This window comes from Ovis canadensis, chromosome 11 (genome assembly GCF_042477335.2).
Source record: "Ovis canadensis isolate MfBH-ARS-UI-01 breed Bighorn chromosome 11, ARS-UI_OviCan_v2, whole genome shotgun sequence".
NCBI classification, from domain to species: domain Eukaryota; kingdom Metazoa; phylum Chordata; class Mammalia; order Artiodactyla; family Bovidae; genus Ovis; species Ovis canadensis.
The window spans coordinates 40,652,638-40,669,778 of NC_091255.1; the positions used below are offsets into that span (position 1 = coordinate 40,652,638).

Below are 17,141 nucleotides of genomic sequence, written 5' to 3' on the forward strand. Positions count from 1 at the left end.
GCGTGTGATACAGCAAGTCTGTGGCTGTTGGTCCATATGATACTGTGTCCAGTGACTTCCTGCCACTTTAAGAGGAATCAGCAGGAAATATCTAGAACCATATACAGACCTTTGGGAGATAATTTATAGGAAGCGCTGGTGCCCCCAGACACCGCTGAGGATTATCAGGGTTCCTCTTTAGCCAATAAGCAAAGAGAATCTGCTCAAAGGTTTTCAGGTGGCCACCTGCTACTTGAAAAGCTCTTTAAATTCCCTGAGCAGATGACTGTAGGGCATTCACACTCCTGGGTGTGGTTTCTACCATTTTCTAGGTGTGCTCTCTGTGTGTGCAGTAAGAAGCTGTCATTGAAGGTGGGTTTCAGTACAGACCAGATGGGTATCTAAAAAGGTCCCATTGTGATGGCTGAAAAACACAAATAGGTCGGGATTTTAAGGGTATTGGTAAGGAATCTGGATTCGTGTTCTATTTTTAAAATTAAACGATGTGACTGAAAATTCCCCATCTGTATTACATCAGATGCCCCCCATCCATTCTATAAGTGGGGCTTATAAACTATAAAAAGTTTATCCTATGAATGTGTAAAAATACGGCAAGGTGCACTAACTATTAAATAAGTGTAAATTAAAAAACACAGTGAGGTCTCACCCATTAGGATGGCTGCTATGAGAAAAAATAAGATAACAATTGTTGGTGAGGGTGTGGAGAAAGTGAAACCTTTGTTTTCACTTTGGTGAGAGTGAAACATTCCTGCCCTGTTGGTAGGAACTTAAAACAGGGCAGATGCCACGGAAAACAGTATGGCTGTTGCTCAAAAAGTGAAACAGAATTACCACAGGATCTAGCACTTCCACTCCTAGGTAGATATCCAGAATAACTGAAAGGAAGGTCTTGAAGAAATATGGCTATACTCCTGGTTATAGCAATATTATTCATAATAGCCAAAAGTGGAAGCAACTCCACTGTCCATTGATGGATAAATGGATAAACAAAGTGTGGCTTATACTATGGAATATTGTTCCATCCCTAAGTCATGTCTAACCATTTGCAATCCCTTGGACTGCAGCATGCCAGGCTTCCTTTTCCTTCACTATCTCCCTGAGATTGCCCTAATTCATGTCCACTGAGTCCATGACGCCATCCATGGTTTAAGGATAGAATATTATCCCTTCTTAAAGAGGAAGGACATTCTGACACAGGCACAACAGAGAGAGGGGGGCTTGCTTGCTTGTGTGCTCAGTCATGTCCTACTCTTTGTGACCCCATGGACTAAAGCCCGCCAGGCTCTTTCTGTCCATGGGATTCTCCAGGCAAGAATATTGGAGTGGGGCTGCCATTTCCTCCTCTAGGGGATCTTCCTGACCCAGAGATTGAACCCGTATCTCTTACGCCTCCTGCATTGGCAGGCAGGTTCCTTACCTCTTGAGCCATTGGGGAAGAGCTAGAGAGGGAGGGAAATATGTCAGGTCGGGCTCCTGGACAACCAAGCAGGTTGCCCTGGGACCAACAGCTGGAGGAGGAGGAGGCAAGGCAGGCTTGGGCAGAGGGAGACTCCAGCTGCAACTCGAGCCCCACATCATCTGCCCACCCAGCAGGAGGCTCTCAGAGATGCCTGGAGCTGACTAGGATGACCAGGCCTTATCCTCCTGTGTGGTCACTGGATGTCCCCACCCCCATCCCTGCTTGGGAAAGGGCATGACCCCCGGCCTCTGCAGGAGCCCTCTGCAGCCTGGAGGGACTGACAGCTGGAGGCTGTGCGGCACACAGCAGCTGAGACAGCTCGCCCTTCACTGACCGGGACTGGGTGGCCTGTGTCCACACAGAAGGGCTGTGACTCATGGCTGAGGAGATGGGAGGTGAGAAGTGCGCAGGTTCAGAGTAGCCTGAGGCTCACTCTGTGTCAGGCTAGACCACAGCTGCCTCCACTGCAACAAGAGGAAGGAAGGAGGAGTCGGGAGGAGTTGGGTGGGTGCTCGTCTGGTGGTGTAAAGGTGTGGACATCTATGTTCTCAAAGAGGTTTTGAGAAATGCCAGAGGGATCATAAGAAATGCTGTCTCAGGGGCTGGGGAAGTGGGCCTCCTGGGGACACTTAGGAGAGTTGCACCGTTACATGTCCGTGGAAGTTTGTGGAGGAAAAGTTAAAGCTGGACCCATCATCTCTAAGACGTGACCTCCTCCAGCACGGGCCCAGAAGACTGAAGGCAGGACAGGCCTTGGAAGATTTCCATGGCCAGGAGACCTTGATGGAGAAAGAGGAGAAAGAGGGAGCTGACAGCATCTAGAGCAGAAGAGCACAATGACAGCCAGTGGTACTGAGGCTCAGAAGGGGTGTGTGACTTACTCAAAGTCACACAGCTGGTAAGTGGCTGGGAACCAGATTAGGCAAAGTAATGCAACCCTAGTGATAAACTTCCCAGTGCAGGAGACCAGGGTTTGATTCCTGCGTTGGAAAGATTCCCTGGAGGAGGGCAGGGCAATCCACTCCAGCGTTCTTGCCTGGAGAATGCCATGGATGGAGGAGCCCAGTGGGCTACAGTCCATGGGGCTGCAACTAATAGTAACAGTGACAAAGTCAGGGTCCTGGCAAGAAAGCTGTGGGACATCACCTGAGTAACGCACAGGTTGTGTAACAGAAGGACCATTTACAAAGATGCTGGAGGGGAAGGAGAACCTGGGGAGGACACGTATTTGTCGCTGGAAAGGGGAGGTGTCATCACCGCCTAGATCTGCAGAGGCGAGCAGCCAGCCATTCCAGAACCTGGTGACAGCAAGGCAGTGTTTTGCAGAAGAGGGAAGCTTCCCGCCTTTGATGACCCAGCCCAGAGGGAGCCTTCGGATAAGGGAAGCCTGAGGACAAGGGAAGCTCCAAACCCAGAGCACAGAGGCCACTGTGAGGGAGCTGGAATCAGCACAAGACCTTGACTCCTCAGGACATCAACCACCAGAGTGAGTTCTTTTATCCTTAGGACAGGAGCAGTCATCTCTTCTGTGATGTGCTGAGGGTCCTCCTGGGACCTCAAACTGCCAGAGCCCCGGCGCCAGGGTGATGGATCCAACTGAGGTCGCTAGACATACTGTCCCTCAAGTGCAGCTGGAGCCCAGCCTGGGAAGCCCTTTCCACTTGGTCTGCTAGCCTGCCTCTAGCCCTCAGCTCTGATCGGCGCTTTTTGCGAGGACAGGGGGCTCCGAGGCGCGCCAGGGACAGCCCCCTGGGAGTTGGGGCGCCGCGCCCCCCGCCCCCACCCCGCAGCTGTCGGAGCGCCCCCCTGCGGGCGGGCATCTGGGCGCAGCGGGGCATAGGGTGGAGGGAGCTTGCAGCTGCCAACTCCGGGGTCGCCCGGCTGGGGGGCAGGGAGAGGACACGGGTTCAGGTGACAGGAACCGGGCTCCGGGCCACCAGCTCAGGCAGCCCAGGAAGTGCGACCTTTGTGGCGAGCAGCTGGGGGCCTGGCCGGGGGAGCCAGAGGGTGGGCGGGATGAGCGTCAGGGGCTGCAGCCCAGAACCAGAGAACCTTCAGGCGGAAAACTTTGGCGCAAGTCCCCTGCTTTACAGATGGGGGATTTTAGCGCCAGAGAGTGAGCCGACAGGGTGGTAGGCAGCAGGAGGTGAAGAGGGACAGGAGGTGGCCCCTGGGGCGGCCTGTGCGTTTCTAAGGGGAAGGGGCTGCCTGCCAAGTTAGGCCGTCCGTGGTCCTAGGTGAGCACCCCATGTTAGGTAAGCGCAAAAAACCAACCCAGAGAAAACAGCCCTTCCACGTGTGCTGAAATCCCATTCACTCCTCTCTGGGTTTCCTGGGGGTGGCGAAACTTATGCATAAATGTATCCAAAGGCGGCCTTTCTCGTATCTGGGTGGTCGCGTGGCGTGGGGACCCGGCACTGCTGAGCACAGGTTAAGGGGAGAAGCTCCAGTTGGGTTCACGGTCGGCCGCGCCGACAGATCCTTGCAGGCTGACCTCGGGTTATGCATCAGCTGATTGGAACGATGCAGGGAGACGGCTTTGACCGAGGGCAGAGCCAGCAGCGGCCGCCGCGCCAGGGGTTTTCGCGGAGCTCTTTGGGGCTGACCAGCCGAGTGGGAAGAAGGGTCAAAGCGCAGGGTCGCGGGGCAGGGTTGCTCTGCCAGGTTGAACTGCCCGCCGGGCGCTGTTCAGTCCAGGATCACCGCGGACATCAACTCCGCGCGCAGCCCGTCGCTCGGCGGTGGGGATCGAACGCGCTCGGCTGGCCTTGGCCGCGACTTGGCCCGGGGTCGCTCGGCTCCGCTGCGCTCTCCTGACAATTTCCGATGCCCAAGTCTTTGCTTCCACCCACTCTTTCCCTTCGCCCCCGGAAAAAAAAGTCCTAAATATATCAGGCGAACTGACTTTTTTTTTCTTCTTTTACACTGGACTTTGCATACCCTCAGGACAGGGACCATTTTTAATTAGAATTATTGATTTAGAAAACCAAAAACAAACCATAACATTCACACCCAACCACGTCCAAAGTTAGCCATGTGGTAGCTACAATTCGTGTGAACACGCACAAATCATAAACCGCTATCACCCACCCCCAAATCCACAGACGTCCACAAACTCAAAGCCGCCTAGAGATAGCAGACAGTGACTTCATTTCCCGAAATAATATGAATTTGAGGAAACGCTTCGGAGACACATTTTCCCTCTCGCTTAAAAAAAGAAAAAGAAAAAGTTGGCCTAAGCTAATGCTCAGAAATACATTCTCATGTTTCAGAACTTTAAAATAAATTAGTAATAAATTAATGTAATTAAAAACTGAGGGGAGATAAGTCACTTCCGAAGGAGAGGGGAAAAGAAAAGAACCCTGGGAATAAAATTTCCCTGTGAATATAAAAGGGGGAGGAATCCTTTTTCTAAATTACTTCCCTCGCAGCCACTCTATAAGAAAATGTCTTGGGCTCCAGAGTTACCAGGAGATCGCTCGGAGCACAGCTGGGCGTGGGGGCCGGGTGGGGGCCGCAGGGTCACCAGAACCCTCCGGGGTCGCCGCTCCCGCTCTCCGGCAGACTTTCCAACTTTAGAAGCTCATGACCGAGGGGCGTCCTCGGTGTGTTCCGGGCGGAGGGGAACAGGTCCCGCGGGAACTTCCTCGGGAGGGGACAGCGCGGCAAGGGGACCGGGGCTCGGCGGTTCCGCCGCCCGCCCGCGCGCACTGGGAAGGCAGCGGGGGCCGCGCTCAGCCTGGGGCCGCGCTCAGCCTGGGGCCGCGTGGAGGTTGGGATCGGAAGGAAGGTTCTGTCCCGGAACCACGCGGGGCCAAGCGTGGGAGGCCCTCTGACCCCTCTGGGGTCGAGTCTTCTCATCCAGAACTTCCTGAGTGCCGCCGGGGTGAGCCGAAGCTTCCAACCGGAACGCGGCGCATCAATGTAGCAGCGAGGCCGCCGCCAAGCTGGGACGGGTCACTCTATGGAGGAAACTCTAGGAAAGAGACTTGGAGTGGACTTTAAGTGCAACTCCAGGATCGATTTGCTCCTAGTTGACTTTCGACATAGAGAAAACACCTAATACTTCGTGTAACAGGTCAGCAAATCAAACCGACTCCTGATGCAGGCGAATGTTGGCTTTGATATTTATTCATGGGAAGGGAAGAGAACGTTTTCCAACGTCCCCAACAGCTCATATCCGGACTCAACTTTCACACACACTTTTCGGCGCCGGGAAAAATTCCCACAGCCTTTAACTCCCTGTTAATTTCTCCCGACCTTTCTCCAGCACTTTGGGAAGCGAGGGAAGAATTTTTCCTAAGGATAGTTCCTCAGGAACTATCTAACGATCCACCGATCGCGTTAACCTGCTGCCCGAGAGAGATCAACTCCCAGCAAAGAGTAAGAAGGAGACTTAAAGAAAAAAGTTCGCCAGCGATTTCCACTTAAACTTCCTAAACCCGTGCCAGTTCCGGAAGGGCCCCCCTCCGAGTCCCGGAGTGGGATGGGCGGGCATCTCCGACCAGACTTGCGCTTCCACCCCTTCCCTACTTCTAACGCGCGCACACACCACGATCCCGCCGGCGAACCATCTGGATGGGGACACGTGTCCGCACACAGGGGCAAATGCAGCCGAGCCCGGCTCCTGGGGAACGAGTGCGGAAGTGTGTGCGGGCGCCGGGGTGCAGCGATCGGAGGGTCGGCGCTTTCCCTGCGCGCGCGGTCTCTCCAGCATCCTTCCTCCCAGCTGCGCCTGTCACCAGCCCTTGGTTCCGCCCCTCCAGGCCCGCCCCTTGTCTCTCAGCCAGTAGCAGCCCCCGATTGCTCTCCACCGCCCCCAAACCCTTTCCACACCCCCATGTTCCGGGAGCTGGTTGGCTGCCGAACCCTCAGCCAAGCGGCGGGATTTGCATGGCGCCCCGGGTTTCTGGTAGGTGGAGTGACCCATCACTCCCGGTGGCCGGGCCCGCCCACTCTGCCTCGGTCTCCGGCGCTCTTCCTGCGCAGTCCTCCTTCGCAGCCTCCGCCGGTGAAGCGCCGGGGCTGCGCTCAGAGCTCGGTTCACGGGACCGCGAGGAGGCAGCCCCGGCGAGCGGCCGTGCGGCGCGCACAGTCCGGAGGAGTCGAAACGCCGGAGTGCAGAACTCTGCCGGCCCCGAGCGCGGCGTCGCAGCCCCAGGCCGGCAGTTGCCACCACCCGACCTTCGTTCCAGTTGTGGCTCCTCCCGGCAACATGTCAAAAGCCGCCGGCCGTGCAGCTGCCGCCGCCACCTGGGGCAGAGCAACAGCAGCGACCGCGGGCGCGCGGGGCCAATAAGCCGAACCTCCCGGCGTCCAGGGAACTCTCGCAGCGCTCCCTGCTCCGGCGGGCCCTGCGCCATGTGCTGAGCCATGCTCCTCGCCGCGCGCGCGGGCAGCGCATGGGGCAGCGCCTGAGCGGCGGCCGGTCCTGCCTCGATGTCCCCGGCCGGCTCCTGCCGCAGCCGCCGCCGCCCCCGCCGCCGGTGAGGAGGAGGCTCGCGCTGCTGTTCGCCATGCTCTGCGTCTGGCTCTACTTGCTCGTCTACTCGTGCGCCGGCTCCTGCGCCGCCGCGCCGGGGCTGCTGCTGCTGGGCTCCGGGTCCCGCGCCGCCCACGCCCCGCCGGCCCCGGGTCCGGACGGGCCGCCCCCGAGGCTGCCGTTCCCGGCGGCGCCAGCCACCCAGTCGGCTGCGGGCGGAGAGGTGGCCGAAGGCGCCACGAGCCAGGAGGAGCAGAGCCCCGAGACGCCGGACTCCCCCAGCCCCATCTCTAGCTTCTTCAGCGGGTCCGGGAGCAAGCAGCTGCCGCAGGCCATCATCATCGGCGTGAAGAAGGGCGGCACGCGGGCGCTGCTGGAGTTCCTGCGCGTGCACCCCGACGTGCGCGCCGTGGGCGCAGAGCCCCACTTCTTCGACCGCAGCTACGACAAGGGCCTTGCCTGGTACCGGTGAGTGTCCCGGGCAGGGCCAGGGGCTCCAGCCGCGATCCTGACGAGAGGACGCGGGCGTGGCATGTACACCGGGGAGCTGGCAGGGGTACAACTTCGGACCACAGGGGCGGGAAGGGGAGCCGAGCGACGACCTCGCGGTGCTGGCCCGCAGCGCCGTACGGGGTGCGCTGGGCTCCGCTCTCGCCCCAGTCTGGAGACACTTCTCCAGAATATCTGGCGGCTCAGCGGCCCACGGTGCCTAGGGATTAATCCGGCGATCTTTCCTCAAGGAAGGAGGCCAGCAACTGGGAAGGTGCTCAGAAAAGCGCGCAACCCTCTAACTGCGGCTGCCTCCCAAACGAGTCTCGTGTTTTATTTTTCCTGTCGGGTCCGGGACGGTTTCCGCCCCAGACCAACTTCTAGAGCAGCTTCTGCTGTCCGGATGGGGATGGAGTGGGAGCGACGCCGTGCTGCGAAGGCCGCGGGGAGTCCGTTCACTTTCCGAAAGGGTCAGACCGCTCGCGGCCCGGCAGCCTGGGCTCCGGCGGGCGAGCGGGCAGGCGCGCGGCGCGTGGAGCGGTGCTGGTCCCTGTCGGGCAAAGGCGCGCACTGCAGCCGGCGGGAGGCGCGCCGCTTTGAAGGCTTCCAGGCGCCCGGGGCACGGCCCACCGGTTTCCGCCTCCCCGGCCGGGACGCTGAGAGACCCGGGGCAGGGTCGCCTGTCTCCGCGGGCCCTTGACGCGCCGGGGTGCAAAGAATATTATGGGTGCATGAATTTGAGAAATGCGGGTTGCGTGGGCTTCCGTAAACTCGGTTCTCGGGTCGGGTTATGGGTGCGGTTCCAAAGGGACATTGCCCCTCCCCCCGGGGGGGGCATAATCACGACCTCTTACCAAGGCCTCCCGCAGTCTTTGGGGGTGAGCGGTTGGGTTGGTTGAGCTTCTCGTGAGGCGCTGGTGAGCAAGGGATCCAGACTCCGGTGTCGGGAAGTCTCGTCGCCAACCAGGGGACCGGCCCTTCTCCCCGGTCACTGCCTCCGACCCCCACAAACATAACTCCCTCGACTCGCCGGCACCCCTCCAGGCCCAACCAGCCTGCAAGAGGCGGGGGATTTCGGAAAACAAAAGAGAGTCGAACCAAACCCCATCCCTGCCCCCATCCCCTCTTTGGGGACCGGGAGAGCTCGAAAGATAAAAGGGAGCTGGGCGAGCGGATTAAAACCGCTCTCTCCCCAGCCTCGCCCTCCCCTCCCTTTTGTCCTAACGTTTTTATTATTGTCAGGAGTTGCCCAAGTCTCGAGGTTTAGCCAGCCGTGACCATCACCCTTCCCACCGTCCCCAGGCCCTGGACACCGGTTGTTGCGAATGGTGGCTCTGGAGCCCGGCGCGTGGATGCTCGTCCCGACCCTGGCAGCTAGCGGGGGTGCTCGGCGCCCTCACCTGCGCTCCGGGCGGCGCGCGGAGGAGCGAGTGCGCCGGCGCGTGCGGGTGTCTGGCTGGCAGATGGGGGCCGCGCTAATTGCCGGCTATTGTCGCCGACTGTATTGTTGTCATTATTGTAGCCACCACCGCTCCTCCTCCTAGGGGGATAACGATTCCGGGGGCTGGGCGGGCAGGCTTGCTACTAGCGCCCTCCAGGTAGAACCCTTCGGAGGCCGCAGGCAGTCTGGCGTTTTCTGAGATCAGACGCGCCAGTGGGGGCGAGGCGGGGCGGGGCGCGGGCCGGTAGGAACTGACAGGAAAAGAACTGAATCCTTAATGTCGGGCGGTTCCGTCAGCACCTGGGCAGGCAGTGGAAATCCCCACAGGAAGACTCGCGCAGGCTCCTGGGCGGCCGCCCTCCACCTGCCACGTTCCTTTTGATTGACTCAAAATGCTTAATAAAGAACGAAGTCGCCCTGGAAAGCCTGGCCGCGCGCCTGCAGCCGCTCGCATCGTGGCCCCCGAGGTGGCTGGGCTTGGGGGACGCGGGGGATTGGCCGGGCCTCGGGGCGAGAGGGGGTAGAGGGGGCGGGCGGAAAGTGCGTTTCCCCCGGTAGTCACCTGGCTACACTGATGGGCCAGACTGTCCAGCCCGGAGGCCCAGCGCCGGCGGCGATGACCCCGCGGAGCGCGGCCGGAGGAGAAAACTATAAACATCGCAGCTCACCCCCAAAGCTGGGTTCCGGGGCTGCCTGGATCCTCGCTGGGCGTGGCCGCAGGGTTAGTGGATTAAGGAATCTTTTCAATGCCATCTGCTTACTTACAACTTTTAAATTAACTTGGAATATTCTGAATGTCTGGGCAAATATGTGGACTTGATTATTTTGAAGGCGGCCGTTTTAACTTGAAAAGCAGACCACACCGGGAGAAGAAGCCTAACCCAGAAGGCTTTTCCTAAAATCCGGTGTCCAGGGAGCAAGCCCCCTTCTTCCCCCGCCCCACGGAGTTCTGTCCGCGGGCCCCAGTCTCCTCGCTAGAGGAGCTCTGCTCAGCTCGGTCTGTGCCATCAGACACTGGATTGGAGAAGAGTATAAATAATAATTAGCCGGCGTTGCAGTTCAGAAGCAAGTAGTTAAATCCTCAAAGCTGGAAAATAGGAAACAGGGGAGACATTCCGAGGGCAAGGATGGATGTTTGAATCCAAGGGTCAGCATCGGTCATGGGTTGGAGAAGGAGATTCTGCCTGTGTCTGAGCGAGCGGTTAGTAAGTTTCAGGGACTGATACACAGCGGGGGTGCGGGCCTAACCGGTAACCCAAGGCCTGGGCAGATTTGCTTGAAGGCTCCCAAGTTGATTGTAGTTCCTTTGCCGTGGCAAAACGAGACACCGGGCGGGATCGTGGTGGGATGGAGCCCACAATGGTGGCGATGCGGAGCTGACCTGCCATCCACCAGAAGTGGGGAAGTTTGCCACGTCCTTCGTGGGTGCGTGCTCAGTCACCACTTTCTTCACTGCTGCCCTTCAACCTAAGAGTTTGTTTTCGTCTGGGATGCAAACTCTTCTGGGTTTACTTTTCCAGTTCATCACTCAGCTTACTCTTGAATCTGGCCTCCCAAATTTAGCAGGTACTTATGTGGATCCCACCCGAGGGGCTTATCAGGACTTCTGGTGAAACTGGCCCTTACCTTCTGTTGCAGGGGGTGATATTGTTTGAAAAACAGAGACAGGTGGTTCAAGAGAATCTCACACTTGCCAAGATGGAGAAACACCCACCGGGTACATTTAGGCTTTCAACATTGATTTAAACTGTGAACAGTCAGTCAGTACTGTCTGGCTCTTTGCAACCCCCATGGACTGTAACCCTTCAGGTTCCTCTGTCCATGGGTTTTCCTAGGCAAGAATACTGGAGTCGGTAGCCATTTCCTTCTCCAGGGAATCTTCCTCATCCAGAGATGGAACCCAGGTCTCCTGTATTGCAGGCAGATTCTTTATCATCTGAGCCACCAGAGAAGCTCAAAATTAAGTATATATTCTTTAATAAATTTCTCTTTTTGATTTGGTTTAGGTTTTGTAGATTGTCACAAATTTGAATGACCTCAGTTTGGGATTTAAGTTAGCCAAATATGGTGTAACTATTTTTTTTTTTTAATCTATGGAAATATTCCTTAGACTTTCCACCTTGACTCTTCTTTCCATGTTTGGCTATAAAAACTAAACTGACAATTTAATGCTGTGGCCACATTAAAAAAAAAAAAAAAAGTGCAATGTGTGTAGTTTAGTACGGTTGGCAGCTAACACTTACTGAATGTTTTCCCTATGTGCCAGGAACTGTTTCAGGTTTTACAGGATTAGCAAATTTAATCCTCATCATGATCCTGGGAAGCCTGTACTTTTGCAGATAAGAAAACACAGGCACAGAGAGGTTAAGACACTGGCCTGAAGTCTCACAGCTAGAAAGTGGCAAAGCTTACACCAACCCAGGAGTCCTGCTGCAGAGGCCACTCTGTGCCATTCTCCCTTGCTTAAGCGACAAAACGTGATATTGGTCATATATGATGAATTCATAACTGAGTTGCTGAGTTGTTTTTTTTTTAAGGGTTTGAGTTTTCTGTTGTACCTCCAGTGACCTCAATGAGGGTTGCTCACTTTGTCATTCAGCATAAAAAGAAGACCAGCTCCAGAACAGGATAGTAATAGTAAGGACATCCAGAGTTGGTTTATAACCAAAGTGAGGGTAATTACATCACCCGCGCAGTTTCCTTTCTCTGCCTGCACCAGACAGTGAGAATCAATGGAGTCACTAAAATGACAAAAATATCCCCAGGCATAAAGACGGAGAAAACATGGCAAGTGTCCCCACTGAAAGTAAATTTATTCTCCTCCATTTGTCCTCTTTTAAGGCTGGGAGATGTGGGAGAACACAGGGTTAAAGGAGATGTTCCAGAAACTCCTGGAATGAATTTATTCATTTAAAAATGTACCGTGTTTCAAATTAAGACTTAAAACGTGGGCTTCTTAGCCAGAAGACCATTACAGAACTTACATTTTGAGTAGAGTGCTTTAGTATTAGAATCTAAAACCCAGTAACTTCAGAAATCTCTGTCTGGAAAGCTTATACCTGAAAATAGCAACTTTCCCTACATTTTAAATTTAACAAATGCTGAGAAAACTAATTTCTCCCCTCTTTATCTAGTCTGTTTTCAGAAATTTGGTGGCAGACCGTTTCTGTCTTCCCTAAGGGAACTTTAAGATAAGACCTGATTGGGGATAATCTTTTTTGAAGTAATTGCATTTTTTCATTCCAGGTTAAATCAAATATGCAGCTCACTTCAAGCTGCTGAGTGAAGATCAAAAATCTACATTTCTATGCAACAATTTGAAATACAAACCATCTTGTTACAAAGCTGTCAAGATTTATTAGCAAGACAGTGTAGCATGTGTTGGATTCTGTTTTCAATTAGGCACCTAAATTAGACCATAAAATGGTTGATTAATCTTTTACAAGTTGAGGGGAAAATATAACATAAATTAACCTAATCATAAGTGTTTTCCCAGATGCTCTGAGTTAATAAAATAGTCAATATTAAAGAGCAACCTATTTGTTTTAGGTAAATAAAATGCTGAAGTTCATGAATTAAATTACACTTATTAATTTCCAAATGATATGCTATTATTGAACTCATCTCTAAAAATCAGGTTGCAACCCACGTTATTAAGAATATGTATCAAAATAGAATACTACAATTTGACTAAGCTACTAAACTAGATTTTGCTTTTTTAATGGAGCCAGATTATTGAAAATTTTCAACTTAATGTAGACTAATATTTTCTTTCCCAGCTAAAGTTGTATTTATTGCTAGATAGTTTTTAAAATAACCCATCACAAGCTTCTGGTTTTTGTTTTTTTTCCTGCTTTGCTGTTATTATTTTTTTGTCTGAAGAAAAACTTTTGATAGTTTGAAAAATCAATATGTCACAAAAACTCACTCCAGATATATATGCTGATATACTGTTTTGTTGAAAATGTTGTAAGATGTAAGGTTTTCTGGTTATATGAGATGACTCTTTGAATCACCAAAATTATTTAGAATTAAAAGAATTAATTAAAAGAAATTAATCACCAAGAATTAAAAAAAAAAAAAGCATTTATTTAAAGCTTCAGGACTGAAATACATGACCAGGGCTGCCTGCCCATGGCTTTCTATGTCAGTAGTTTTTGAATACTTTATGCTCTTAATTCTATGAACATGGAAATTAAGTTGATTGACAGAAACACAAAATGTCCAGTCTCAAGGCACAGCATAATGAGCACTGCTTTTGCTGTGAATAGACTTAGTTCCCAAATAGAGTGCTACTTCTGTCTTTTAACAGTCAGTGATTCCAGAGAGTAAGGGAAATTTCAGTGCTAAGCTGTTGGGATAGTCAGGCATCTCAGCAAAATGAATTCCCCAAGTATGTGGCATATTTTCAAGGGTAATGAATACAATATGCTGCCTACCTCAAATGAAAACATTTACCATGACCAAAAAGAAATAAGATACTGATATCTTTGAAAACTCTTTGGGAATAGAATGTAAAACTTTAAAAAATATATACATATTTAAAAGATGACATTGTTAGAACTCTCATTCTCCTCAAACTATACCAAAATAAAACTAACATCAAATAAAACTGATATTAGCGTATGTTGCTTTCTCTTTTGGATTTTAGATTTGGGGAAAAGTTTAGGATGTTAGGAGCAATTACCAGCTTACTGATAGGTTAATGAATAATTTTCATTCCAGCCAAAAGACTGTGAAAATACATCTAATGCTATTAAAATCCCCCATTAATTTTCTCAGTATGGAGATAAGAGTGACATTGGTTTCCTTTGTATTATATCTGAAATTCTTCCCTAAATACCCATCTTGTGACTTGAAAAATATTAAAAGTAGCCTAAGTTTACTGGGGCATTAAAAAATTGTGCTTCACTGTGTCAAGTATGAAGAATTTTTAAATTTCAAAGCTGGAGTGCAGTTTGTTGCCTCCCAAAGAGAGCTGTTTTATGAGTACCGGTCTGGAGAGAGAGAGCTGGCATAAAGAGTACTACCAGCAAGGCATTTATATTTTCTGTTGCATTTTAAAAGTGTGTGTGTGTGTGTGTGTGTGTGTGTGTGTGTGTGTAGACAAGAATTTGCTGTGACTTTAAGTTGATACATTTGTTACAGAACAGATAAACTCTTGGCACAAAATACTTTTGTCCTAACTATGGCAGATGTGTTAAGGCTCTAATTTTTGTACACTGCATTTCAGCCCAAGCTAGACGACTGCCAAGGGGTCACGTCTTTTAAACTACCCTTTGAGTAGATGTGAATGATGCCATATGCGCTCATCACGCAACTTGGGAGCACGTGATCCAGAATTCCTGTTTTTTCCCCCAGATCTTTGCCACACAATACTTAACAGGATTATACTTGCTTAGAAACTCACAAAATTTGGAAAGATAGTTCTGGGCAACATGAAGCTTGGGGCAACAAACGGAGAGTGGAAGGAAAAAAGGTACATATACATTGGGAAGGTAAGGTTTTTCACGCACACTCGACTTAATGAATGGGGGCGGGAGGGAGGGTCTGGTGACAGAAGTGGCCAACAAGTCCCAGCAGGCTCGACAGGCCCCGTGTCTGCTCTCTGGCAGCCATAGCGGAGCCCCCGGATCTAGAGGGGGTGGGCGATGCGCAGTCAAGGGCGCGAGACGCGGCTCCTCTGCCGGCTGGCCTCGGGGACTAGAGCGCACGGCCCCTGGGTCGCGTGGGACCCCCGCATCTGGTCGGAGGAAGCAGATGGCGGCGCCGCCTCGTGTCGGGGGCGGGGCCCGCGGCCCGGCTGCCCCTTGGCCCAGCGGGTCGCCGGCCGCGGCCACGTGACCAGCCGAGACGCCGCGCTCCGGCTTCACCTGTTGGGCGCAGCTGGGTCAAGCATCCCGCGCTCGCAGGGGGTGGTGCCGGCGGGCCTGGACCCACGCTGATTGGCCCGAGCAGGAGCCGGGAGGCCAATGGTAGCCCGTCTTAGGGGTGGCCCCGCCCAGAGTGGGGCGGGCCCGTCTGCGGCAGGGCCGGGCTTCCTAGCTGCTGCGCTTCTTTCCCGCGAGCTTCGCAGATGCTGTGAGCCGCTTTACAAACTGGGCTTTACTGCTGATCTGTGTCTCTTAGAACATTTGCCTCTGTTGGGTGGAGCAGTGAGGACGCCGGAGTCTGAGTCTGCCTTTCCATTGTCCTCGGTGTCGGACGTGTGTCTGAATGAATGAATTCTGTACATCTGGGTGTGGAAGCTTTGTCTTTTTAGGGCCTTATTGTGAGTGAGGAAGAGAGTGGGACCTTTTTCAACCTGCATGGTTCTTTGCTTTCTTCTCCTTACCACCACTCCTCACCTTTCTCTTTTGGGGACGGGAGGGGGTGGGCTGGGGAAGAAATATGTAATTCTCAGTTCATTGACTTCTATAAGGGATATTTAAAATGCAATTCAGCAAGTAGAAAACCAAAAATAGACATTTGCATGGGTGCTGGTGGTTTTCATGCATGTCACCCCTGCACTGACCCCAGCCTCTGGCGTCATCCCCATGCCTTTCCGAGATAAGATCTTTATCTCTGATGCTCCTTTTCTGACCTCAACCCCCCTCCATATCCCCATTCGCCAGCCCATCTCTTTCTTTCACCTCACCTGTTCTGGAAGCTGCCCACCACGAGCAGAACACTCAGGTTCTCAGTTCTCAAGATGACACTGAAACCCTCTGCGATCTTCTGCTACGTCATCATCTGACACCTAACCGCCCTTGCCTGCGCTCTGTACACTCCCTGTTGTGTATCATCCCCAGTAGCTGGCAGAAGAAGGTCTTCCCCCAGAGCAGCCCTGGCCCATGGAGTTCCTACCCTCCACCAAGAACTAGGACCTTACTCTTCAGGTCATTAGCCCTGCTGTCACCACCCCTGACCCATGCCAGAACCACCACGTGCATTGATCCTTCTGAATGACATCCTCTGCCTGCAAGCACCTGTCAACACGTCTCACCCCAGCCCCAACACTGGGAGAAACCGTATAGAAATTGAAGCACCTGAAGGAATTCCGCTGTTTTAGCCACCTCTCTGCATGGCCTTGATTCCTGTATACTTTATCCAAAACATCCCTCCATTGTTTCCAGGAAGTGTACTCTCTTTTCCGTATTATTTGAAGAAAATAATATTTAAAGAAAATAAATTTTGTCTGTATATCTGATCTATATATGTGTGTATATTTACATATATATACTTAGGCTTGCCAGGTGGCTCTAGTAGTAAAGAACCTACCTGCCAATGCAGGAGGCACAGAGATGTGGATTCGATCCCTGGGTCGGGAAGATCTCTTGGAGGAGGGCATGACAACCCACTCAAGTATTCTGGTCTGGAGAATCCCCATGGACAGAGGAGGCTGGGGGGCTATAGTCTCTGGGGTCTCAAAGAGTCAGACATGACTGAAGCAACTTAGCACACGCATATATACATCTATATGTATTTCTTTGGTAACTTTTATTCACATGCATGTGAAAAAGTGTACCGATCGTTAAGTGTGCACCCTGATGAATTTTCACAGGCCGCATCCCTGTCTAATGGTGGTGCCGGAGTCCCCAGGGCCACACCCATACTCCCTTCTGGACACTGTTCTTGTACCAGGGGTGACCACTGTCCCACCTCTTACCACTACTGATTGGTTCACTGTTGATGGACTTAGAGCAAATGAAATCTTTGAATGAATATTTATCAGTTCAGTTCAGTCACTCACTGTCCAGCTCTTTGCGACGCCACGGACTGCAGTATGCCAGGCTTCCCTGTCCATCACAAACTCCTGGGACTTACTCAAACTCATGCCTGTTGAGTCAGTGATGCCATCCAACCATCTCATCCTCTGTCGTCCCCTTCTCTTGTCTTTCACAGCATCAGGTCTTTTCCAGTGAATCAGTTCTTCACATCAGGTGGCCCAATTATTGGAGTTTCAGCTTCAGCATCAGTCCTTCCAATGAATATTCAGGACTGATTTCCTTTAGGATTGACTGGTTTGATCTCCTTGCTGTCCAAGGGACTCTCAAGAGTCTTCTCTAACACCCCAGTTCAAAAGCATCAATTCTTCAGCACTCAGCCGTTATAGTCAAACTCTCGCATCCATACATGAAAGCATAACTGTGACTATACAGACCTTTGTTGGCAATATTTATAGTGTTTTAAAAACATGCAAATTTATTGCCGATGTTGACAGATTTGGAGATTGCACATACAAATGCAGATTTTCTGTTCTTTTAACTTTTACTTTATATTGGAGCATA

General features: G+C 52.3%; 1 protein-coding gene across 1 annotated transcript in view; it reads left to right on the plus strand.

The window, feature by feature from the left end:
• Nucleotides 1-5,568: 5,568 nt before the first annotated feature.
• Nucleotides 5,569-17,141, plus strand: part of LOC138414985 (heparan sulfate glucosamine 3-O-sulfotransferase 3B1) — a 41,122-nt gene continuing 29,549 nt past the window's right edge. Inside the window, exon 1 of the mRNA XM_069542915.1 lies at nt 5,569-7,409. Within this exon, the coding sequence (XP_069399016.1) occupies nt 6,862-7,409 (548 nt within the window). The 5' untranslated portion in view covers nt 5,569-6,861. The remainder of the gene's footprint in view (nt 7,410-17,141) is intronic.